This window comes from Mesoplodon densirostris, chromosome 9 (assembly GCF_025265405.1).
Source record: "Mesoplodon densirostris isolate mMesDen1 chromosome 9, mMesDen1 primary haplotype, whole genome shotgun sequence".
Lineage (NCBI taxonomy): Eukaryota > Metazoa > Chordata > Mammalia > Artiodactyla > Ziphiidae > Mesoplodon > Mesoplodon densirostris.
In genome coordinates this window covers 89602162-89629344 of record NC_082669.1, presented here as the reverse complement: position 1 = coordinate 89629344, position 27183 = coordinate 89602162, and the positions used below count along the sequence as shown (strand labels likewise).

General features: G+C 42.7%; 1 protein-coding gene across 1 annotated transcript in view; it reads right to left on the bottom strand.

The window, feature by feature from the left end:
* The window catches only part of SND1 (staphylococcal nuclease and tudor domain containing 1), a 424779-nt gene that overhangs the window by 341767 nt on the left and 55829 nt on the right, over window positions 1-27183 (bottom strand). The window contains exons 5-10 of the mRNA XM_060108309.1: window positions 26788-26948; window positions 25914-26005; window positions 25133-25291; window positions 23539-23645; window positions 20931-21021; window positions 9479-9592 (exon numbers count right to left, since the gene is read on the bottom strand). Coding sequence (XP_059964292.1) covers window positions 9479-9592; window positions 20931-21021; window positions 23539-23645; window positions 25133-25291; window positions 25914-26005; window positions 26788-26948 — 724 coding nt within the window. The remainder of the gene's footprint in view (window positions 1-9478; window positions 9593-20930; window positions 21022-23538; window positions 23646-25132; window positions 25292-25913; window positions 26006-26787; window positions 26949-27183) is intronic.

Genomic DNA, 27183 nt, shown 5'->3' with positions numbered 1-27183 from the left:
GTCAAGTATCCCTCATCTTAAAGAACAAACTGGCCTAATAATCCTGGCTGTCCCAATGGCCAAAACCAATAAGGGGAGCCAGCCGCCAGCCCTCCCACGCAAAACACAGTGTGTGCGCTCCCCCATAGCAGCTGCACTAAGAGGGAAAGGGGAAAGGGGGGCCAATGAGACTAGGGTGGGTGGTACAGTCTGCACCCCCATCCGTAGGGACCTGCTCCAGCCAGAGCCTGAGGGAGCCGGCCTGGGCATGGGGCACACCAGCAGCCCCTCCACAGACACCCATCTACAGCTTCTGCAGGGCAGGCTTTCTAAAACAAGCCCCTCCAGCCAGATGAGCAGATGCTAAAAGCAGTTCTGTATGAAAGAATGCAGCTTTCTCTGAATTTCAGACCACCTTACAAAAGACAACAGCACATTAAAAAAAAAAGAAAGAAAAAAAAAACCTCAAACCTTTCTACCAGCCTCCCTAGTACTGACGGGGAAAACATCCCAGGAAAGATAGAGCAGTAAAGTCAGAGAGTCAAGTGTCAGGTGTAGTCTGTCCATTCCGCACATTCCCAGATTATGAACAATGAGATGAGAGCGATGAGAAGGAAAGGAGACTATACAACAAACACGTGATAATCAACTATGGGCCGGGGAGTGAGCTGGCAACAGATCTGAAGAACTGCGAAATCTACTCGCCCCAGAAAACTCATACAGAGTATGAAAGGGGGACAAGAGAAAAAGGCGTTGTAAAGCAGAAACTAGAAACTACAGGAACTACAGGCGTCCCTTACATGGGTTATCCAGAATCGGCAGGACAGCAGAAGGAACCAGATTCTGGTACCGATGTCTGAACACAGAGACGCAGCAGATGCCCACATAAAGGGGAAGCTTCTGCTCAGCCTTACGAAGGGCCCAATACAGTGAGACAAGGATGAAGGAGATTATATCCACTGGCTTCTAGAAGAGAAGTGAAAAGGTAAGGAGCACAAAGTCTCCATGATGTCTTCATGGCTAAACCGAACAGAGCTCCTCCTGTGAAATAGCAATATGCCAAGGTGGCCACCAACACAACCCTGAACCACGCAGAGGCATCTGCAGCCGAAAACAGGCTCGGATCACATGAGATGGTGAGATGAAGGCCTATAAAAATGTGAACAACTCACAAACTGGCCGAGGATTTCAAAGGCGGGCTGAAATGAAAAGTGACATTAGAAATATGCCTAAGCAATAGGCCTGTCATTTGCAGGAGGAAAAAAAACAACCGTCTGTGTCCTTCAGCTTCCCCTTCTAGTCTCAGTTCTGAAAAGCCTTTTCCACAGCAGTGACATGACCTGATACTGCTTCATCCACAATCTACCACCCAGTCTAAAGTCTACCTTGTGACCACACTGTGCACAAACTGGTCAGAATTTGAGACTCAATTTCTAAGATTATAAGCATCTTACTAATAAAAATAATTTCCCAGGCCCACAGCACCTGTAACACATGAGGAACTGAAACGTTTGGGTTTTGAACTGAACAAAATTTTCCCAGTACAAAGCTAATCAGTCCACCAAGGAATGAAACCTACAACCCTGGCCTGCAGAAGTGCAAGGCACTGGATGACTGCACTAAAATTGCCTTGCAGGGGCTTCCCTGGTGGCGCAGTGGTTGAGAGTCCACCTGCCAACGCAGGGGACACAGGTTCGTGCCCCGGTCCGGGAAGATCCCACATGCCGTGCAGCGGCTGGGCCCGTGAGCCATGGCCGCTGAGCCTGTGCGTCCGGAGCCTGTGCTCTGCAACGGGAGAGGCCACAACAGTGAGAGGCCCACGTACCGCAAAAAAAAAAAAAAAAAAAAAATTGCCTTGCGTATAAATGTTATGCCAAAAAAAAAAAGTAATTTATCTAAACACAGTGTAGGTAGCTCTGCAATCAGTATCTCATAAATAAAGAGAGAAAGATGAAGGGAAAGCTTCTCTAATTGATTTTAAAATTTTTTCCAAGCAAAGAAAGAATGTGACAACCAACAAGGTCAACAAGAGTTTAAAAAAAAAAAAACAGATAGCCCGCAGGGGGAAAAAGCGCACCTAAAAACTCCAATGAATCAAGACATCTGAACTGCTATCTATGAAAGAGGGATAATTTGGGAAAGCCTGAATAAGAGTAGAGGTGTTAAAAGAAAGTCAGTTAGAGGCCAACATGCAGAAGCACTTAAAATCCTGAAATTAACCCCTCTGGTGGACTGAAGCCAATCTGCCCGGGCTACTGGAATACCATTATGAGGAAAACCAGTGCCCAGGGAGAGGCAGGGCTCGTCACCCCAATGGCGGCAACTAGGTTGAAACCAGGAGTGGGGAAGAGGAAGTGCCTACAGAAAGCCAAGCCGTGTGTGACCTGACCATCAAAACAAGCAATCCAATTAGGAAGTAGGAAAAAACCCGACGGCAAAAACTCCCTCCTGGGGCCTTTCGACACCAATACACTGGGCTCAAGTTGCACTGGCTAGCAGAAGCAGTCACAGATATTAGCGATGGATTAGGAGTGCTAAAAATGATGTCACTCAAAAATAATGTATGGATTAGGTCTTCAGCCTCAGCAGATAACGTCGACTTAAACATTTATTAACTGCCTACAGTAGTCACAGCACTCTGCAAGCTTCGGAAAAAGAGGGGAGAGAGGAAGCGGAGAAAAACATACCATTCCTGCCGTCAGGGGAGTTTAGGCTTCACGGTGGAAAGCAGGCCTGGACATCAACAGACAGAACAGGATGATACAGAGAAGGAAAGGACTGGGTATGGAAATCCCTGGCCTAAAGAGGCTTTCGAGAACCAAGGCAAGAAAGAGGGTTACCTCAGCACAGCAGCTATGTTAAATGGTCACAGGACAGTATGATGAGGCTGTCAACTCTGGAAACAAAAGAAACTTACTGCAGCTCACAGGACTGAACAGAGACAAGAAATATGAACACAGCAGCACTGGGAAGATTTAGATAAATTGAAAATACAGAACTGGTAACAGTGATGATTAAATGAACGGAGAAGAAAGAGAGAGAGAGATGGACTGAAAGACATAAATGCACAAGGTTTGGGAAAGGCTTAACCAGCAAGACCCACTAGGAGACTGTTAAACTCCCACAAAAATTACTTGTAGGGGAGAGACAAGATCGTGGGAAAGGGGATGCATGAGCTAAAGGACACAAAAGAAAACATAATTTGTAACAGAGAGAAAAAAGTAAACCAAAGGGAAATAGATAGGCAATTGCTGTCTTCTCCAGGTTATAATTCATTTATAAAGAGTGGTGGAACATACATTTTAGGAAACTGGATCCCCCCAGATATGAAATACCTTGACTCTGGTGACCACTCCAGCTGAACCACAGGTATTAATCTTTAAAAAATGACTGGATATATACATCCTGGAATCTTAAATAGATGAGCTAAGACCAAGCCATCGTCTCCTAATGGTAATTTTTTCAGTCCTCTAACAAAGAAGTTTCAAGTGTTCTCCTCAAAACTGCCCAGATCAAACAAATCTGAAGCCGGTACAGAATGCCTCTGCTGGCGCTCTGACATATTCTATGTCCTTTGATCACACTGCTGCAAGTCCCCAAATCTCTCCATTGGAAACCGGTGAAATGTTATATCCATTTCAGAGAGCTTCTGCTTTTCTCCAAGGTCCTCAATGCCAGGCTCGAGTCCCTCTGTAATTCACTATTTGCTTCATGTTTCCCAGTCACACACGCAAGAGCACAGTCAGTGGGTTTACGGGTTTGCCCCTGTTACACTATGCATCTCGGCTGGCAGCATCGTCTGCTCTAGGGTCCAGAGGGACCACTCATCATGCTTTCAGAAATCTAACCTGGAGGAAATAGGTTGAGAACCACCTTCAATCGTGTCTAAATGGCAAAGCACCCTAGGGTCCTGCACAACAAATGGTGATATTAGCACCTGAAACCACCCTGCCTCTGAGAAAAAACCCTTAAGCATTGAGAGGTATCACTAATAATGTGCCCACCTGCAGCTCCATCTCCCATCACCTGTCTAAAGAGGAGACCCAGTGGGCTCAGGCCTGGGAAACAAACCCCCCAAACAGGCAGCAAGGACTGTGGGAGATTAGGCAGACTGCAGCCTTAACAAAACTGATCCTACAGTGCCCAGGTCTGAATATTTAGAGGCCGTGCTGTGAAAGAACATTTATCTGGTAAGTAAGTTCACAGGGAGGAGGCTGAAAGGGTGATGGAAACCAATACAAGCTGAAAGCACGAAACCACAGATGAGAGATGAGGGGAAGGGTTTCCACACTTCCCGGGGGTGGGGTGTGTGTGTGTGTGTGTGTGTGTGTGTGTTGTCTTTGCCCACTACAATAGCACCGCAAGATCGGACTTCATGGGGAAATAAGTCAGCCCCTTCATCAAATGCCCAGGGGTTGTATTTCCTTTGTCATTAACACTCCAAGTGTAACACAAAGCCCGCAGCAGCCCTGGGCAATAGAGCACTAGGTTTTCCAGTTTCAGATCAAAGCCAAAAGCTCTCTAGGAAGTCCTGAGATGCACAGCGTGTTATCTCCTTTAAGGCAGCAGCTCAGAAAACCCATAGCCTTTCTCCAAGATTTAGCACTTGTATCTTTGTGGCAAACAAATGGATAACACACACTACACCTTTAGAGAAACCCTGATACATGTTCGGGTCACAGGAGCACCACACACCAATGTCCAAAATGGATCTCAGCCTGAAGGAGCTATATCTCCAAAGAGAAGACACTGGATTCACCCTAATAATCCAAAAGCTTGGTGCCACAGAAACAGAATCAACAGCATCAGACATCCAACTGTACTCCTTCTGAGGGAAATACTACACACTCTAGCTTTTAACTCTGTCACATGCTCCAGCAACAAATCAAGCTCTAACCAAAATTTGGGAGCCGTGGCTAACCCATGAATTTCCAGGTGCTACTGGAAAAGAGCTGCCTAGAATGCAAACAGTTCCTTTGATCATGCAGTTTTGTCCAGAGCCCTTCCTCTGGCTACAATTAGAAAGTAACCAAAAGGAGGGAATGGAAGTACACAGTTAGCCTTGGGCAAAACCTCCTTGCCTTCATGTATAATTTAATAGAAATGAATTTGTCTCTATATTTAAAAAAAGGAAAATCCAATTTGCCCTACAATATACAGAGGTGTCTCAGAAGATCTGTATTAGCTGATGTCACGTTAATTTTTAGGGTAGGGGGAAGATAAACATTAAAAGAACCTCCCCGTTCTTACCTGAAGGGCAAGCCCCACTGGGTCATCACCTGGGAGCTTGTAGGGAGGCCCACCCACAGCAGGAGTCTCTGCACACCACCTGTCTGCCCCCGAGGAAGCTCATGCAAAGACTCTCCCTCTTCATCTCCTCCTCCAGTTCCTTAATCTACACCTTATCCCACTCTGTTCTTTTGTGTAGAATGAGCTCCAATACCATAAGCTGCCAAGTTACTTTTTCTCCATTTCAAAGCCACTGACACCCCCTCCCCCAAATGTCCCCAAATTCGAGAGAAGGCAATCTCCTGAGGGTTTCATTCAGCACCCTCCACGGTCCCCCCGTCATCTCCAAACAACTCTCAAGCATCCTTTCTTTCTGTAAGTACGAGACCATTCCCCAATTCCCAAAACATAGCCAAGACATCTTCTTTGGAGAGTCCATCAGCCCTGTTCTAACTAGGACAGCCGCATCGTCTTGTACACATTGTGCCGTGCAAGAGGGCACCTGGCCAAGCGGACCGAGGGAGAGTCGGAGCTAAAATTCAGCCTCCACTCTACTTGCCAAGCCATGTGCCCTGACGTGAGGCTGCCTGAAGGGGCACCCTTCTCTAACCTGCACAAGGGTGCAATGTGGCCTAACAGAGGTCCCGACATCCATGCCTTCAGTACTTGACTGGACTCCCCTTGTAGTATAGGAACTGTTGGTATACAGTAAAGAATACTAGGGAAACCAAAGACTCCAAGGGGACTCCTGCTTGCCTAGTCATTACACACATATAGTTACAGCCTCACTGGGATCTCTGGGTGATTTCTATTCCTACACCCATATTGTAAATCTCTTTCAGATAAGCAGAGAGCAAAATCTCCACTCATTGTGAGGGTTCCAGGGAGAATTCTTCAAGTAGAAAGACTCCTCCAGGGTGAGAGGCTACTGGAGCCACATCCACTCTCCTTCCTCATACCTTTCACCCCCAGGTGAGCTTTACCAAAAACAAAACCAGAACCCCTCGCTACAGATCAGTTTTCATCTAGCATGATCTTCTTTTATAGACACAAAGTACATTCATGTTTTATAAATGAAAGCCACCAACACAAGCACACGCAAACACAAAAGGTGCCATCCCTTAAAATCGTTCAAGACAAAAGCCTACAAGGCATGGCAGACATGTTTTCAACACGTGGCCTCTGCCTAACCCCCAAACTCATTTCTTACTAACCCCTGGCATTAAGTATCCTCTCCAGTCATACAAAATTACTCACAGTTCATCACATGCCCCACTTCTCTCTCTTTTCATGACTATCCGGGAATATTCACAGGACATGCATGATCTGCCCCGCCCATATTTTGGACCACACAGGCATCACACCACTCATGCACCATCCACAGAGGCCATCCATTCCCTATTCCCAAACTCACCTGGTTCTTGTCATTGCTGCTGTCTTGGTCAGAAATTGTCTTCTCCTCACTTTTTACCTAGCTAACTCCTAATCAGCCTTCAGGCCTTAAAAGTCACTTCCTCAAAGAAGCCTTACCAGATTATGCATTCTTATAAACGCTAACCTTTCCTTTCATAACACAAGACATAAACGTGATTACTTGTGAATTTCCCCTACTAGATTTTAAAGTTCCATGAGAGTAGTTCCATGAGGGTTTATTCCCCACTGCAACCCCAGCATCTGGTACAAAGTGGGTTCCCAGTAAGTATTTATCAATGACAATGAACCTATTCATTTGAATTCCTAAACCTGTGCTCTCCATTACAGTAGCCACTACACACCTGTGGCTACTGAGCCCTAGAAATATGCTAGGATGAACTGAGATCCGAGTATAAAATATACATCAGATTTCCAAGACACAGTAAAAATAAAAGTAAAATATCTCATGAATTTTTTACATTCATTAAATGTTGAAATGATACTGTTTTGGATATAGTAAGTCAAATAAACTGCATTCAAATTAATGTTCTTTAAAACATAGCTACTAGACAATTTTAAATAACACACAGAGCTCAGGTTTGGGGCTTGCATTATGTGTCTATTGGACAGTGCTGGTCTAGAGTGCCCTTTCTCTCATCTGCTCACTTCTCGTCCGTGAGCACTCAAGAGGTATACGAGCTGCTCCTGGGAAGACTTCCCAAGCACCAACAGGGCTCTTCACAGCACCCACCACTACTGTACTCAAAGTGTATTATATTAATTTCTTATGTGACTCTCATTAAAATCTTCCAAAGGAATTTAATGAACAAATAAGGGAAATCATTCTTCATTTCACTCAAAAGCCATATGTTGACTCTTAGAGCTGAGACTCACTTAGAACTTTCTTAAAAAATGGAATAAGATCTCAGGAATGAACAGAAGTCTAACAAATAAAATGAGAGATAACCTACCTTGGTAAAGAACAAGAAATTCTATAAACATGATCCTGCCTAAACTGGGAAATGTATTCCAACAACTTTCTGTCATCCGCTAGGCTAAGGGAAATCCATCCATTACCCCCTGAGGAGTTCCAAAGGATCCGAGAAAAACGAAAAATTCTCAGTGGTAGTTTAGTTCTTACTCCAGAAAACTTGCTATCGTCAGACCTAAGCTATAACTCCCCCACGCCCCTAAAGACTGCTTAAAATTCAGCTACTCAGTCTCCTTTAACATAATGCTTTGGCTGCTGATGCAGGCACAAAAATTAACGTTCAAGGGCTTCCCTGGTGGCGCAGTGGTTGAGAGTCCGCCTGCCGATGCAGGGAACACGGGTTCATGCCCCGGTCCGGGAGGACCACACATGCCGCAGAGCGGCTGGGCCCGTGAGCCATGGCCGCTGAGCCTGCGCGTCCGGAGCCTGTGCTCCGCAACGGGAGAGGCCACAACAGTGAGAGGCCCGCGTACCGCAAAACAAAACAAAAAACAAAACAAAACAAAAAATTAACGTTCAAGAATTCCAAAGCTGTGGTTGCCGTGGGAACCTTAATTCCAACTGCACGGCACAGATGCAGAACTGTGGACTACTCCCGGAGCTGACAAAACCGGACGTGTGTATTTACTCTGTGCAATGAGGCAGAGCTACAGTTACTGAGAACCTTATTCTGGCATTTCTAGGCTGTCGTGCATTTACATTCTCAACCTTACCACAATCCTGTCTGCTGCATTAAATTGCCTCCTCTGTGGGAAAAAAAAGGCTGGGGGGTTGGGGGTGGAGATGAACTGATTGGCCAGACATTCAAAGAACCCATCCTGTATGGGTTTCTTACGCATGATCTGACTCAAAAGACAATCACAATATTTTCACTTGACTCTTATGGGCTGTCTCTAAACTCTCACACAAATGAAAACAGGGCCTGAATTTCAACTCGTGAATGCACCAAGACGTGCAAAACATCAGAAGAGCAAATTTCAAGTCTCTAGAACTACAAAAGGGATACATTAAAAAGCCACACAGCACTAACTTCAACCACACTATTCAATTTGCCTGTGGCACCAGCTCTCACTAAGGACCCAGTTCTATAACCAATCGACACAGTTATACACTTTAGTTATCAGAAGGCAAAAACAGGGGCTAAAAAGATGTCTGTAAAAACAAGAAAGCCAGACAAACAAAGAAGTTCAACCACAATCCCTTTCCCCAACCTCTTATAACATAACAATGGAAAGAAAATGACCACAGAATTTAAAATAAAACTGCCTGCAGTTTTCAGCCTAAACATAATTTCTCAAAGTTGACATACCAAAATCATACACATTGGCTAGGCAAGCACCCTTGCTGCCAAAATATCCAACAAACAGCAAGACACAGTACAGCTAATAATTCTAGTTACCACTTGGAAAAGATGAGTAGGTGACCCCAGATAATATATATACCAAGATTCATTTCTTCCTAGAGCAAAAACATACAGATCAAATCAAAATGACCAGCAAAACAAGCCTTACTATCATGCATGTGAGACATAGATCTTTTCCTCCCCTTATCCTCAGATAATAAGATCTCGTTAATAAACAAGACTCATTTACCACCTAACATATACCAACCCTAACTCCTCTCAAGCCCATTAGGGAGGAATGCCAACAGGGCCCATCGAAAATGAAGGGAGAGTAGTGAGTGTGGTTCAGGAGAAATTGAGACCTGCCCAATAGCAGCTAGGCTGCAGATGCCAGGAAATAATACTTTAGTGATTTATACTACTTGTCCATTAGCATTCTCCTACACATGGACCACATCTAACTAATTCTCCATCTCCTCCCCTTTGGTTCTGGAAAAGAGGCTTTGCTGCTTTTCTCATCTCACCTGTGTATTCTCCCCCTCCAGCCTCGGTGGTCGGATGCTGGACAAGTGGATGGTCTTGTAGTCCCCAGAATTCAGCTTCACAACAATGGCATCGGCATTCAGCACCTGCATCACCTGTGGGCGAGAAGGCAAAAATGCTTAAATGTTGCCTCGATAGCCCAAATCTCATAGCACACATGCTAAGGAGCAAGGCACACCCAATTACAGGAAGAAGGATGGAATCAAGAGCCATCTGGGGTAGATCCAATATCTTTCTTTATGGTACAACAATGTTGAAGAAAACTATGCTATAATTATCAGCCCCCAAAGAGATGGTGATTTCTCATCGAGGCAGGATCTGTATCATTCATAAAGACGGTCAAGCTTTTTTTAAATCTTTTGCCCTGACCAAGATTTGTGGTTAACTACAAAGCTTACAAACTGGAAATCCAGTCTCTACGTGCTATTGAAGATTTTCCTTGAAACAGGTTCTAAGCTACAATCAAAATGCCTATCACAACATGATTCTAGGAAAAGAGGCAAGGGCTGGATTAGAAGAAGGTAGCAGCACTAGATGAGAAAGAACCAAAATAGGACACCCCAATGCAGAGCAGAAAAATCAAAGGCAAGTGAAGGGCAAAAAGAATTGTCATCTCAGTGTGCGAAAGGAGATGCTCAGCTGTTAATCTCACCGGCAGAAACGTTAAATTGCTAATATATTACTTCAACTACTCTGAAAGCCTCCTTTTCAGAGCACTACTATGGGCATCTCTGTTTTGGAACCCGAAGTCAGTAACACTGGACCCCACTCTCAGCCAATGATTAACTCCCAATCTGGGGTAGTTTACAAGGATATCTATTCAAGGGCAAAAGCACAAATATTCCTCTGTGGAGGTTATTAGAACACTCCACCAATGTGTAGAGAATAAAATTCCATTGAAACCAGACTAGGACCACATCAGGGTTGTAACTAGACCTCATAATTCAGCCAGCTGTCTACAATTCACCCAATTATATTCAGAACCTGTTGTTACAAAGGCTGTTTGGAATTTTTGCAAGTAACACTTTGCTATGAGGTAGCTATTGACTACAAAACACAGTCACCGTCTGCAGAACCAAAACTAACTCTCCTAGGCTTCAGTCAGACCCCATCAGGAGCAAACAGGTAGCTGAACAAACTAAGGATCAGCTGCACCATGAGTGTAGACTTGCAAAATTCCCTTCCTCTTTTATATGTGAAACAAAAGGAGCCGGCCTCTCCTTTGCTGTGGTGGGTATCACACTGGTAAGTATCCTAAAAGAGCCTTCACTAACTATTCCCTGGAAGGCTCACAACCTTTTACAACAGAATACACCCATTTATTTGCAGACTCCTGCTTAAGTGGCTAGTCTCTACCTTTTCCAGAGAACCAGCCAACCACACACAAAAAAAGAGTAAAGAGTAATTTAAGGGACAATCTGAAGAAGGAACAAAAAGCAAAACCAAGTGAGAAATTATACATGAAAGGAAATAGCAGGAGGAAAGCACCATCAAACAGAATGAGTGAAAAAAGAAAGATGACAGCTGGAATCAAGCTATAAATCCATGGATGGCTGACTACCGCTCATGGATGGGAAGACATCCTGGGGTTTTAACACGGTAAGTAATGGAAGCAGTGTAGAGAGAAACAGGCCAGGGCCAAAAGAGTAGTAAAGAGTCTGAGAAAGAGCTGTGTAGATTAGGAGAGGGGGTAATTATTTTTAATTTTCAACTATGTCTAAGATTAACTTGCAAACCTAAATTTAGGAAAAAAAAATAAAACATGCTCAAATAACCACAGCCGTTCTGCTATAACCTTTTTCATAGATCTGAGAGTCACATAAAGGCTAACGCTAAAACTCAGACAGCCAGAATCCAAAACCCACCTGACCAGAAAAGCTCAGTGAAGTCCAAAGGTAATCAAAAGCATCATGTGTAGCCACAAGAGGACCGAGTCAAGGTCAGGAATGATCACCTAGGTATGAGTGGTGCCAAAGCATATAGGACCCTCCAAATCAAAGAGCCCCTTATACCAGGCCCAATCATTTTAAGTGTAGAACTTAAAAACAGCCAAGAAGGTATAACCGAGAACACAGACTCAGTAACTGCAAAAAAAAGAGTACATCTTGTTCCCATTATCACCTAGACACATTAATGCCAAGTAAAAATGCCCATCATAATGGAATCTCCTTCTCACTCCCTAAAGACAGCAGCAGTGGCTTGGCCAACTGACCAAAAGAAAAAGACCTCAGCTAATGATTTCTCTATGCTTCAAAATCCCACATATGTATGACATGGATTACAGCACATGGGGGTAGGGGAAGGGGCCACGAGGCATCCATGATACGTGCTATACTGCTATCCCACCTTCAAACCAAAAATTCCACAAAAATACCCAGCAAAACAGCTCGTACAGCAGGTCAATACTGCTCCTCCCTCAAAAGTACAGGACCACTGCCCAACAGATACAGTAATCATCAGGCATCTCAAGTGCACGCACATCACGGTATTTCCTAAATCTCAATGATGGAGCAAGCTACACACTCCTCTCACTGCAAAACTAACTCCTATTAAATTGTCAATTGCCAAAAACATAGGGAAGCTTCTTGTAATCAAGACATGAGAGGGCTTCCCTGGTGGCGCAGTGGTTGAGAGCCCGCCTGCCGATGCAGGGGACACGGGTTCGTGCCCCGGTCCGGGAAGATCCCACATGCCGTGGAGCGGCTGGGCCCGTGAGCTATGGCCGCTGAGCCTGCGCGTCCGGAGCCTGTGTTCCGCAACAGGAGAGGCCACAACAGTGAGAAGCCCGCGTACCGCAAAAAAAAAAAAAGACATGAGAAATATCTAGACATACTCTACTCCCTAGTCATGCTCAGAGAGAAATACAACCAGGGAAAGTATCATAGTGCTCACACCTTCACCCCCTGATTACAGAATGTGAAGATCTAAGCATACCCCGGTGACAAGTTACTCGTATTCGTCACCCCTTATGATGCGTTAGCAGCCACGGCAGCAGCAAACGGCTTCTTGGAGCTGTAAATTTCAGGCCTCAGCAGCAGACTCTGCTCGGCATCTCCCATCCCCAGCCCCCAGAACAGCACAGCTGCCACCCTTTGTCCTCACACAGTACAAAGCGCCACTTTCTGATGCAAATACCCCTAGGCACCTAAGCGCAAGCCAACAAACTGGACACCGTAAGAGGTACTTAAAAGGAAGCCAAGCATCAGACAAATTCCCACAGAGGAGCAGCCGACAAAATACCCGACCCATACTCCTCATAACTGTCAAGGTCATCAAAAGCAAAGAAAATCTGAGAAACGATCAAATCTAAGAGGAGCTTAACGAGATATGACAACTAAATTTAGCGTGCTATTGAGGATGAGATTCTGCAACAGAAAACAGACATTAGAGGGAAAGTAACTTTAGTTGATAATAATGTATCAATGCTGATATACTACTTACAATCCATGTGCCATAATCATGTCAGACAATAATAAGGGAAGCTGGGGGGGAGTGGTGAAAGGGGTTAATGTGGGAACTCCGTAGTATCTGTTAATTTTTCTGTAAATCTAAAACTCTTCTAAAAATAGTCTCAATTTAAAAAGCTAGGTAAATGTTTACAAGTCTTTCCTAATTCAATCATTTTCTTATCAGCAAATTAGTTTGCTAACTTAGGCTACAAACCAAGTCTTGACCTCTTTTTGGTATAGGAGGGGCCAACTTCCTAGCCAGACCATCCCCAGAACTTCCTTTTCATCTGAAAGCCATATGACAAAAGGTCAAGGAAGTAGCTAGTATTTTTTTGTTCTCTCCACGTTACCAAATAGGAATATAAAAGTCTAGCCAAAAATACTAAATATCCTTGCTTAAAAACCATCTCAGAGGGCTTCCCTGGTGGCGCAGTGGTTGAGAGTCTGCCTGCCGATGCAGGGGACACGAGTTCGTGCCCCGGTCCGGGAGGATCCCACATGCCGCGGAGCGGCTGGGCCTGTGAGCCATGGCCGCTGAGCCTGCGCGTCCAGAGCCTGTGCTCCGCAACAGGAGAGGCCACAAGAGTGAGAGGCCCACGTACCGCAAAAAAAAAAAAACCACCTCAGAGAGACATGATAATGAACTCCATTCAAAGCTATGACATTTTTGCACAGCAAAAAATCATCAGGGCTAAACCAAATAAGTACTAGAATCCACTGCATCCATGGATAGCTTATAACCTGACCTCCAAAACTGGACATGGCCAACAATATCACAAAGTTAACTACTTAGGGATATCTCCCAGATGAAGCCCTAAAGGGTAATAAGCTCCTTGAGAACGGGAACCACTTCTCATTATTTTGCATCTTCTCAAAGCACCTAGTTTGGGGCTCTGTTGGTTAAGCAATCAATTGGTACAGAGAACCAAGCTAGCGGCCTCTATCTTACCAGGCCGGGCAGTGAGAAGACTCCACCCCCTCTCCCCACCCCCAAGTGTTATTCAGGTCTGTGAAATCTGCAAGGCCCAAGCATCCAGCAGCAGGGACAGGGAAGCCAAGCCATGTGCTCAAGGGACCATATGGCTACCAACAGCACAGATCAGCTAAAACGCCACAGGGAAGGCAGGCAGGAAACTGGCAAGCCACGACAGGCACAAAAGTCTCAAGTAGGCTAAGCTAATCGCTGTGAAGTGAACATTCCTCTCTGCTAACCTGCAGAGACAAGGATAGCCCTCCCTAGCATTTCCTTCCTTAAGAAGAGAAGTTGCTTAAGCAGAGAATGGAAACCAGTCTTTCAGTGCCACATGTATCCAGAGAATACTTTGTTGAGTTTCAAATTTCTCAGAAGTGAGACTCTCGGCCAACATACCAACCTACAGCTTTGCATCAGTTCCAAAAGTCACCCAGAGGGTCCCAGAGGCACCTGGTTAAAGAGTTCACAGGTCACCTTTAGCAGGCTTTGCAGGCTATTTAGCTGTTCCCTGTACAATTAATTCCTGGGAGACAGCGGTCCTCTCTTCAGCAGTCACTCTATTTGTTCAGGCCTTAGGGTCACACCAGGCTCAGAGCAGAATTCTTCAGCAAGAACTTGCAGGACTGTCAGACTATGTTAGGGAAGGCCCAAGGCACGTGCTTAGGACCTTTTTAGGTTTCCTTGAGAGTAGTTTGTCATTAACAAATGTTTTAAATTAGGCAAAATGACTACAAAACTGCAGCTGGGTCCTAGCTTATGAAAAGAAATACAGATCATTTTCCCTTTTACATTTAATGCTGATATCCCATGTTCTACAACAGGGTTTGGTAAACTGTGGCCAAGGGCCCACCACTTACTCTTGTAAATAAAGTTTTAGTGGAACACAGCCCATCATTTACATATTACCCACAGCTGTTTTCTTGCTACAGTGGCAGAATTGAGTAGTTGCAAAGAGACTATATGACCCAGAAAGCCTAAAATATTTACTATATAGTCCCTTAAGAAAACGCTGGTCAAGCTCTGCTCTACAACATATTAGAAAATGAACACACATGGGATATACACTAGTTACCATTCCTGGGGAGCTATTTGGTAAATATCCTCAAAAATACTCCTAAGGAAATAACTTCCATTTACATAGAGATTTATTCCATTTTCTAAAAAATGGAAAAGTGATAAACTACATAATAACTTACTGGGGACTAGTTAAATAAATTATGATGCAGCCTTATAATGGAACACTGTGAGCAATAAAGCAAGTTCAAATATTTATTTTGTTACTCTCCCTAAATACCTCTACACAAAAATAAAGGGTTTGGGGGGCTGTTTTTTATTTTGTTTTGTTTTGTTGTTTGCCAAAAGCCCAAAAGGACAAAGATAATGGGAGAGAAGAATATAGCAACAAAACTTGGAAGCTGGAAAGCAGAGGGATGAGTGGTAACTGACTCCACAGACTCACAAAAGCTAAATCCTGAGCTAGTGGTGAGAAAAGAAAATAGCCTTTCTGATTTATACTGCAGACTTCCCCTACCCAAGAGTAAGAAACTATCAAATCAGGAATCTCAAGGGGGGATGAAAATAAGGCCCCAAACTAGGACTGGTTTAAAATCTATGTAAGAAGCACCTGGATTTCAAGATGTATACCCTAAATCCCATACATAAGAGTTCATTGCTCCTAAGCCAGGGTTGAATACCTAATTCTTTGAGAGAGACAACCAAGGATCACCACATATCTGAGGAAAGCCTCTAATATGGAAAATAAGAGATCAAAATAACCAAAGAGAATTAAAAACAACTTAGACAACAAAGACTATGCAGGGAGAAAAAAAATCTTCAAAAAATTATTATTAATTCCTCAAAAACCTAACAGATGATATTCATCTCTGAAATAAGTATTACATGTTATTTTTTAAACTGTATAAGAGAAACATTCAGAGAACAAAGAAAGCTCTTAGAAATTAAAACACAGCATCATAAATGAAATATCTAATAGGAGAGATGAGAGACAAATATGAAGATATCTAGAAAGAAAAGACAAAAAGATGGAAAATATTAAGAAAAAATTAGAAGACTAGTCCATGAAGTCAAATATCCAAACAGGAATTCTAGAAAAACAGAGAGCAGATAAACTAGATGGAAATCAACAAAACAGTTGAAATTCCCAGACATAAAGGACTAAAAATTAAACCACAACATGCTCACACATTGATAAACAAAGAGCATCATTGTGAAATTTCAGAATAAAGAAGAATTTGCTAACAGCTTACAGAAATAAAAATATATTATAAGGATGAGAGATCAGACTACTAAAATACGTGGAAAAAAAACTCCAATAGATAAATGACAGTGGAGCATTGCCTTTATAATTCTAAAAGAAAATAACTTCCAACATAAAATTCTATACCCACCTAAACTATCATGTGTAATAACAGAGTAGATATGAAAGGTCTCAAAAAATTTACCTACCAAGCACTCTTTTCCCAAGAAGCTACAGAATGTGTGCCACCGAAATAAAGTAGTAAATCATAAAGAAGCCAAAAGATCCAGCAAACATAGTACCAATCCAGGAGTGAGGCAAAGAAAAACTCAGGATAATGGTAAAGAAATCGAAAGATGACAGCTTTATAAAAGAAAAAAAAAGAACTAATCCAGACTGGTACAGGTTACAAGGCTCCTGGAAAGTAGTATTGAAAAAGATAAAGGATAACAAACTGAATCAATGTCTTGTGAAGAGATTTAGACAGCCAGAATGTGGGGGTTGAATTAATAAGTATGAGAAAGATATATACAGAAATTTTAAAATAATTATTACCTCCAAGGAAAACAAAAAATCATGCAGGAAATGAAAAGTATTCATAATATGCTATATGGCTCGGAAGTGATTAGCATTTACAAAGTAAACATTGAATATTAATTGAGCCAGAATTATGATATAGTCCTATTAGAAGGCATAGAGAAAAGTACATGAACACCCATGTGTGAAAAAACTAAATCTTCATCTTCCATGTGTGAAGGAAAAGGGGTTATGCCTGAAAAATCAAGAGGGAGCAATGTAACATTTTATTCCAAGACATGGATTAGCAAAGAGTTGAAAATGGCTGCCTCTAGGGAGAGGGAAACAGACAGTACATTTCTTAAGCAGAGAACAGAGTTCTTTAAAAACGTTTACATAAATGGCTGCCTCAAGGGAGAGGGAAACAGACAGTACATTTCTTTTTTTCTTTTCCCTTTTTTTTTTTTTTTTTAAAGTGACTCAGCCCTTGCAGTGTTGTTTTGGGAGGTCACCACTCTTTTTTATTTTATTTTATTTTATTTTGGGCTGTATTGGGTCTTCACTGCTGCACGCAGGCTTTCTCCAGTTGCTGCGAGCAGGGGCTGCTCTTCGTTGCAGTGCGCGGGCTCTAGGAGGGCAGACTTTCAGTAGTTGTGGCACGTGTGTTCAGTAGTTGTGGCTCGCGCACTCTAGAGCACAGGCTCGGTAGTTGTGGCGCATGGGCTTAGTTGCTCCGCGACATGTGGGATCTTCCCGGGCCAGGGCTCAAACCCATGTCCCCTGCATTGGCAGGTGGATTCTTAACCACTGCACAACCAGGGAAGCCCCCAGACAGTACATTTCTTAAGAAGACCCTAGAGTTCTTTAAAAATGTTTACGTGTTAAAAATACAAACTTAAAAATTATATACAAAGGAATACAAGTCAGGACTATTCAAAAGTGGCTGCCAGTTTGCAATGAGATAAGGCGCTTGTAGCAGAACATAAATCAACTACATCGCTGAGAACATTGCTGACATTTTTTCTGTAGCAAGATTTTCTTGATGAAAGCAGCAATGCCTTGGTTTACATTCTGGCTCAAGCTCCTTATATCAAGGTACTCTGAGTAGGACTGGTATAGATCAAGGGTCAGCAGACTTTTTCGGTAAAGGGCCAGATAGCAAATATTTACACTTTGCAGGCCATATGGTCTCTGTCACAACCATTCACCTCTGCCACCATATCACAAAAACAGCTCTAGACAATATGTAAACGAATAGATGTGGCTATGTGCCAACTTACTCATGACACTGAAATTTGAATTTCATATTATTTCAATGTGCCACAGAAAATTTTTTTCTACGTAAAATCCATTCTTAGCTCACAGGCCACACAAAAACAAGTGACGGGCCAAATCTGGCCCGTGGGCCATAGTTTGCCAACCTCCGAGATTGACAGTATGATCAACTTTGTTTTAAAAAAAAAAACCTGTGTCATAGTAATTTCATCTAGTATGAGTGTTTTTCCTTCTTTTTTACGTTTTTTCCTGTTTTAAAAACAAAAATAATGCTGAAGAATTTCCAAAATTCAGTAAGTTTCAAAAACAATTTATCTACCTATAAACACCTTTTTCTCTCTACTCTCTGAACAGGTCTATATCCAAATGACCTAAATTTATATTTAGGATACTACAGGATCCTTAATCAGTTGGCTTTTAGAGGCAATCTCCTCTACTCTGGCATTGTAACAAATAAAGTTTCATTGTAATTAAAAACAAAAGCAAAAAAATGCCTCACCCTGTTTTAAAACAAAACAAAAAAGACAAAACATAGATTCTGGAATCCTTGATTTTTAAAAATGGAAGAAATGTCCTATAAATGTCCTAAAGCTCTCCTTTTTCTAGTTATCAATAAAATCATATTCAAGATAAATGCAAAGCCACTGACTCAATCGTCTAATCCTTTAGCTGAAGAATTTTTCTTCAGCTATGCCTAGGTTCCCCAACCAGCCAAGGCCCAAAAACCCTTCAAAATCTTCTAGGTTTCTCTACAAACTCAATTTCAACTGAGGAGGGGCTGCTAGGGACAGTACAGGATAATGAGACCCTCCCAAGGGTCATCTACATCACTAATATCACAGATGCCCAAAGTGATGATGGTGAAAAATGGAAGGCTTGCCTCCTTGGTGAGTGAATTATCATCCTTTCATTGTGCAGTATAGTCTTTAGAACAGATTATAGGAAACATAAACACACCAAGTAAGTTTCAGTTAGGCAGAGCAGCCATGTCCAAGTTCCCAAGCTAGTATGGTCCTCACACGAAGAAGCAGGGGTCCATTCTGGTCTTCATCAAGATGTGGAAGATGCATAGGGAGTATCCAACCAGGGGCTCCTCCCACTAATGTCCACTAAAAGTCACGATTATACTTAATCTTACAGCTGCTTAGAGACCATCTACCAGAAGAGGGAAGGGGCCACTTGAACATTCTGTGAACTACTTTGGGCAGCATAAAAAAGAAAGTGAAGAAATTCAGCCAATTCCTCGGAGACTTGTTAAAATTTTACCATTCTAAGAAAAAGCATTCCAGGATTTTTCAGACTGACAGTGCCACCTAGTGGCTTTGCATCTTAAACTCACTATTAGACATTTTTAGGACAGCCACTTCTCAAGCTCAAGGATATGGATATTTAACCACTTTAAGTCCATAAAGACAAAGCTTCCATTATGTACTGCCAAAAGTAACAAAAAGCTAAAAACATTAGCAATTTTGGGAAAGTGAGGTCTACTACAGGTTCTAACACTCAAGGTAGCAAACCCCACAATGAAGGAAAAAACACTTTTACAGCACTCCTGCTGGACCCAAACAATCTATCCAGTAGCTCTAGTTCACATCAGAGAAATCCATCCCAGGACACATCAGTGGAGAGCACTCAATAAAACACATCACTAATTATTAGAGAAATGCAAATCAAAACTACAGTGAGGTATCACCTCACACCAGTTAGAATGGGCATCATCAGAAAATTTACAAACAACAAATGCTGGAAAGGGTGTGGAGAAAAGGGAGCTCTCCTACACTGTTGGTGGGAATGTAAATTGATACAGCCACTATGGAGAAGAGTAGGGAGGTTCCTTAAAAAACTAAAAATAGAATTACCATATGACCCAGCAATCCCACTACTGGGCATATACCCAGAGAAAACCATAATTCAAAAAGACACATGCACCCCAGTGTTCACTGCAGCACTATTTACAATAGTCAGGTCATGGAAGCAACCTAAATGCCCATTGACAGACGAATGGATAAAGAAGATCTGGTACATATATACAATGGAATATTACTCAGCCATAAAAAGGAACGAAATTGGGTCATTTGTAGAGACGTGGATGGATCTAGAGACTGTCATACAGAGTGAAGTAAGTCAGAAAGAGAAAAACAAATATCGTATATTAACGCATATATGTGGAACCTAGAAAAATGGTACAGATGACCCGGTTTTCAGGGCAGAAATAGAGACACAGATGTAGAGAACAAACGTATGGACACCAAGGCAGGAAAGCCACGGTGTGGGGGGGGGGGGGACGGTGTGTGTGTGATGAATTGGGCAATTGGGATTGACATGTATACAGTAATGTGTATAAGATGGATGACTAATAAGAACCAGCTGTATAAAAAATAAATAAAATAAAATTCAAAAATTCAAAAAAAACACAAAACACATAACATTAGAAAAAATTCAAATCCACAAGAGTCCCAAAACAGAAAGGAGAGAAACTTGAAGTCATATATACTTGGGCATAAGAAATCTAAGAGAGGGAGTTCCCTGGCAGTCCAGTGGTAGGACTCGGTGCTTTCATTGCCATTGGCCCAGGTTCAATCCCTGGTGGGAACTAAGATCCTGCAAGCCATGCAGCATGGCCAAAAGAAGAAAAGAGAAATCTAGGAGAATGTCATTTGCTAAATGGACAGAACCTCCAGAATATAAGAGAGATTTCAAGGGGTCAATGTTTACAACTTTAACCCATGGACTTCTAATGAAGTTATGCAAATTCAAGGCAAGAAATTTAAGTTCTTATAGTTTCTAAGTCCGCTACAATAAATACACACGTGCATGCAATCATGCACACACATCCATGCAAGCCATGCAGTGGTTTGCCTAAAATAGAAATGCTTCAGCTCTTGACTGATTATTCAGAGCTCTGTATTATCACTAGCCTGACATCGTCCACAATGCATCTCCAGATGCTGAGAATGACTCACCTTGGCAACAAACTGCTTGTCCTTTTGGTCCAAATTAGCAGTGGGAGCCACATAGTCTCTCCATATTCTCAGCCTGCGCTCCTTGGCAAACCTGGCAACAAAGCAAGGATGCAAATCACTCAGATGGACTAGGTCAGCAATGGAATCCACCATCACCACAGGAGCAATCAGCACAGAATCCTACCCTATCTCATAGACAAGGCACCCAGCAGAAACGGCCAATCAAACCTGAACAAAGCATGACAGCCACAAGAAAAACTGTACAGCGGGCTTCCCTGGTGGTGCAGTGGTTGAGGGTCCGCCTGCCGATGCAGGGGACATGGGTTCGTGCCCCGGACCGTGAAGATCCCACATGCCGCGGAGTGGCTGGGCCCGTGAGCCATGGCCGCTGAGCCTGTGCGTCTGGAGCCTGTGCTCCGCAACGGGAGAGGCCACAATAGTGAGAGGCCCGCGTACCGCAAAAAAACCAAAAACAAACAAACAAAAAAACTGTACAGCAACTGGAACTATCCAAGATGCATCTATACCATAAACCCATGGCTGACAGGCTGAGGTCTGGGTGTACACTTTTCTGAGTCTGGACAGTACAAGTCCACCTCAATAATTAGCTCTTTTGGCTTATCAAGTACCTCCTGAGTGATTACTAAACGCCAGGCGCTGGAATGACGAACACAGAGCAACTACTCTCTTAAATGGGAGGGAGAACACACACATCCAACAAATATATTTTTTAAAAAGCATAGGCCTGCTCAATTTCCATTTGAATTATAAAAAGGTTGTCAGCAACCCAAATCCCACATGGAAAACAAGAACAAAATTGTCACTCTAGTGCAACTAATGATTATGAAAAATGGACAAAAATCCAATAGAATTTCACTGCCAAAAGGTAAAAAATCATGCTGGCAGAAATTTGTTTTAGAGTAATAAGCCCAGGAGACATTTTTTGAGTCAGACTAAGAGAGGGAAAGGGAATATGTGCAAAGATTTTTTTTTAATTATATATATATATATATATATACACACACATATATTATATATATATATATCAGTAAAAAACTGTCAAAGTATTTATTTAGAAATAAATGGATGGAGGGGAAAGGGACTATTAAACTATTATTTCTGAAAACAGTATTGCAACCTTTAAAAGCAGCATGTAGTAGTTGTGAAGCACGTGAAATACTTCAATACAGATTTACCAACAATGCAAGCAAGTCTATAACAGCATGCAAAACAATAGGCAAGTAATCATATCATTGAAATACGATTTGCATTCCTTGGTCTAAACCTGTTTTTCAGTGATGAGCACTCTTAAAAATCTCTTATAGATGTTATAAAACATGTAGAAACTACTGTCACTGTAACTCACTTTCTTCAGAGAGAGGCAGGAACTTAAAGAATGCAAAAAGAACTACCAACCAAAATAATAATTTAGAATAACAGACTTACAGGATTTTCTGAACAACAATAAAAAAAATTGAGCATCATGAAATAATCAGAGGTATCTGGAATGCTGTGCTTGATAAGGGTATTGTATCTTTTGAATTTAATTGTGGAACATAAAAATACTAGGAAATTTGTACAATCACTGTGTTTTTTCAATCAGTCTACCTTTGTCAGGCATGCCGTATCAAATGGCCCAGATAAAAAATTCCAAGTATTTCTGCTTACAGGTACAGAAAGCTGTAAAAGAGCTAACAAAGGAGAAATACAGCCATTTAATTCACGTTCTTGCACATCTCTTAGCTGTGCACCTCAAAGGCAAAAATGGGAAGTTATCAAGACCATTTTAGTCTTATGACTCTGAAATAAGCCTCTGAAATAAGCCACACAGGCTTGAGTGGAATGTTGTCACTAGTGGTCCTGGCCTTCTACATAAATGTATCCTGAGAGACAGTTGCTGGGACTCTGAGAACATCATCTCTATTCATCTCCCTGCTTCATTTTCTTCCATCTGCCCCATCAGGAGCATCAAGTTCACCTATATACCTGGAAACACTTTGAAACAGCCACTGATCTTGGCAATATCCAACTATCATTTGCCTGGAAATCAGTTATTGCTACATCTGCTTTAACCATGAGGCACCTAGCCAAAAACACCTCACAGTTGCATTAGCATTTATAACTACAACATACTGTTAGATAAATTAGGGCATTAGGCCTCACAACAACATTGGACAGCTCTGTTTGGGGACCCACAGGCTCTATCTTTCCGTCATATGCCTGGCTCCAGCCTGTATGTCCGGAAGCAGCTGATAAGCTATTTCACTGTCCTCAAATAAGTCTCAAGCTTATTTCATTTCAAATCCCTAAAACCTGGAATTTAAGTAAGGGGCTTGGAAAAACAGTGTACTGAAAACAGTAAAAAAGCAAGTCAGGTGAAGAATAATGTCTGAGTGAAAAATCTAGGCCCTTAGTATACAGCACTGAATTACACTGAACCTGGAGACTTATAAGTAAGCCACTCCTCTCTGAGACCCTGGCCTCTTTTGGAATTTCCCTAATCCTTTACACTGACTGACATGGATGGGTGAGAGAAGATCCCTAGATTTCTTCCCCTGAAGATCCCTACCAAGATCCTTGGCTGGAAGGCTTCCCCAACAGACCTTACCTCTCAGCCGCCCTCAGCTTTTCTGCACCCCGTGTGTAAACTGCAATCGACCAATCCACACAGCGGGCAAAACCTTCCTTCAAGAGGAGCTCTGTGATGTTGCCATTCTGAAAAACGAGGCACGTGAGAAAGCAGGCATAGATTAGATTCTATTGCAAGAGAATCCATTTCTCTAGACTTCTGACATGATTAACATTGCCACAATCTACTTTGCAGTTTAAAAAAAAAAAAAAAAGAAGAGGGCTCCCCTGGTGGCGCAGTGGTTGAGAGTCCACCTGCCGATGCAAGGGACACGGGTTCATGCCCCGGTTGGGAGGATCCCACATGCCGAGGAGCGGCTGGGCCCGTGAGCCATGGCCGCTGAGCCTGCGCATCCGGAGCCTGTGCTCCGCAACGGGAGAGGCCACAACAGTGAGAGGCCCACGTACCGCAAAAAAAAAAAAAAAAAAAAAAAAAGAAGAGCCATTTCTCTCATTAAGAAATCAGCCATAAGAGGGGAGATGCTGCTCTACGACTCCTTTCAACAGCCTTGGCTTCACATCCCACAACACCCAGCACAGTAACTCTCACTTAACAGGGGTAGGATAAATGTTTGTGGCATTGAATGGAATTGACATTTCAATAGCTCTTCTGTGGGCAGAGGATGTTAATCTTCAGTAGAGATTATACCTATTATTTCCTTCCCTGAGATCAGCACTTACTCCCCTTTTCATAAGGGGAAAGCTGAAGAACAGGCTGAGTAAGGGATAACTTAAGTTACATTTTGCCCAGTGAACTGCAATTCACATTCTACTGTGACACAGAGCCATCTGGCAGGGCTCTGGCAGACAGCTAGCACTCCAGAAAAAACAGACATGACCTTGGCACATTCCAAACCAAGCCTCCCAGCCTTCCACAACTGCCATCATGGAAGAATTCTTTAGCCAAAGAGTAACAATAGTTTATTCTGTATTGGATAGAGGTTACAATAATGAAAACCGACTTAAACTTGGGCGTTAAAAAACAAAGTCATTTCCCATCCAAGAATACCCCACCTACCAAAGTATACAACAGAGTAAAACTCCCAATAGTCAGAACTACAAGAACTTAAAGAACCTAGTTCCTACACAAAAGCAGAGTTAGGCAGTAACTGGATAAGGCCTGGAACAGTTTTTCCATAGAATGGTTTCCTCTTCAGAGTTCTACCAAAACCTCACACAGCTAACTTCTAGACCTGCATACAAACCTCACCAATCCCATCTACAAGCTTCATCACCACTTCTCACTGATGTGGCAACCTCCCACCTTTCTTATTGGTAAGCTTTAGGACCAGCCCTTGGGAAAATAAGTGCTAGAGTCCTTCCTCCCCTTATAAACCCAGGAACAACTGAGATGAGTTTTCTAAAAGTACAAAGTTGCAGATTTGTCCAATTCTATCAGGTAACTGATAACTCCCTAGAAAAGGCCTCAAAATCAGATGATAATCCTGCCAAGATATTTCAGTGGCTCATAAATACAGAGAGGAAGAAGAAAAGCAAACTACAGCTCTTCAAACCCCAAGTGGAACCCCACACACACACACCCCACATGGCCCAGTCTGCATAGGCACACTCACTGGATGAAGGATGGTACCCAGAATGTTCTGGTTGTGGCAGCTCTCCAGAATGATCTGGACATCTCTCTGAAGCAGTCGAGACTCAGTGAAAAATTTGGCTTCTGCGGCAAAAGGTTCTGGTGTTTCACTGCCATCTGCTTCCCGTCGAAAAGTTGGGCACTAAAGCAAAAGTAAGGCGAGTGGGTGATGCAGCCTAGTGTGAGTGCTGGGCTCGCTCAGGCCACAGGGAACCATCCAAAAAACACAAACCCCACAAAGTTGAGTTTGGAAAGGTCTCAAATCAGGTCTTTCAACCCTTTTTAAAGCATACTGATAAAATGCAACTAGAAATATCATCATCCCACACTTCTTGGTAAAGCAAACAAAACTCATGTTACCATGGGGAAAATTATCTTAAATATATCAATACTTGAAAATGACCCCTTGCCAAGAAGAGATTCACCACTGCCTCGCTTTAAATCCCTGATTATTTCTTTAATCAAAATGGGTATTTTATATTGACAAGCCACACTCAACGAACTTCAGAGCCTCCCATCCCCTCCTCTCTAGGTTTCAACAATCTTAGCACAGCCCACTCCAAACAGACCCTGAGTACTTAAAAAGTAAAGTCTTATTTGATCTAATTAGAACTGTCCAACTGCAAAGTTTAAAGTACTCTAGTCAATGTTAACGGCCCATACAAGAAAGAAACAGTACATACGCAGTCCCCAAGTAGAAGAGTCTGTCACTGAATGCTTCCACAAACCCTATCACCACCCCGTAGCCCAATGTATGATCTGACCTTGATCCCTGACAGCATGACGGTGACCAGGTAGTAGTCGGGCAGGAGCAGGGCCCTGACCACACTGCCGTCCCGCACGTGCTCGATGATAGCTGCATGACAGAACAAACACCTTGAGTCATAGCAAAAGTCGTGCCGAGGATAAACAATGCCCAATCAAACTGCGCGGAATGCAGTTCCTCTCCCCCAAACCCCAAGAAAGCCTCCCTCCGAGAGGTGACGAAGCACCGGCACATCACGAGTGTTTACACAACAGAATCTTGCCCAAACTATTCCTGGGGGATTTGGTTCAGACCAACTTCTACGTCTTTTGAACCTTCTGGGACCTCATGGCTTATATCTAAGCAACCTAGCTTATGGATGACAAAGCTTATCTGTGTACTGAGTGCCTGGCAAAAAAATAACAACAATTCAGGATTGGTAATAATTTTATTTTCCTGAGTCTGTCAGTTAATACGATCTCAGAGTAGGACCAAGAACTATACAGAATGTGTGTGTGTGTGTGCGTGCATGCATGCACATGGGCACACACGTATGTGTTTAGCTATATACAGAATACACATTTCTACCTTGAAGTTTTGGGGACAGTATTTAGGTAGCCATCTTTTAGAGAAAACAGGAAGATCCCCCATGTGCAAAATTACCAGCAATTTACTAGCTTGTAGCCACAAAGGACTAACCTCAGCAAAATACATCTGATGCAACCTATATGAACTGGATTCAAGCTCCCTTCTACAATACGAGGGTGTTGTTTTACCCTTAACAATTTCCCTTGGGTACTAAAGTAGAATTGGTTTTATTAACCTCAAGAAGCTCAAGAGCAAATAGAGGGAAATCACCCTGAGTCATATCCGTCTTTCCCCGACAGCCTCACCATTAACAGGCTTCTGGTGGTGTGAGTCCACAAAGTGCCTTGGGTTCTCAATGGTATACTTGAGGTCCCGGAGAGTATGTGAACCATTCCCCTCACTCCACATTCCTTTCTTAGCTGCTTTTGCTTGCTCCTCACATTCCGAAAGCCGGTTCTGCTCAGGACTGGGACGTGAGAAATAATAAACACATGTGGTTAGTGAATTCACAACAGAAATATCAGGCTCATCTTTGATTCTGGATTCCTTCAGCAACTTCTCCACTTGAAAAGACCAAAGAGTTTGTTTCACATCTGTGGCTGCAGACTCAGGCCTATAAACAGAAACCCGTCATGAGTGCAACTTCTGGATTTCAGACTTACTCCCTCAAACAAAAGATTCAATCATAACAGCATTTAATG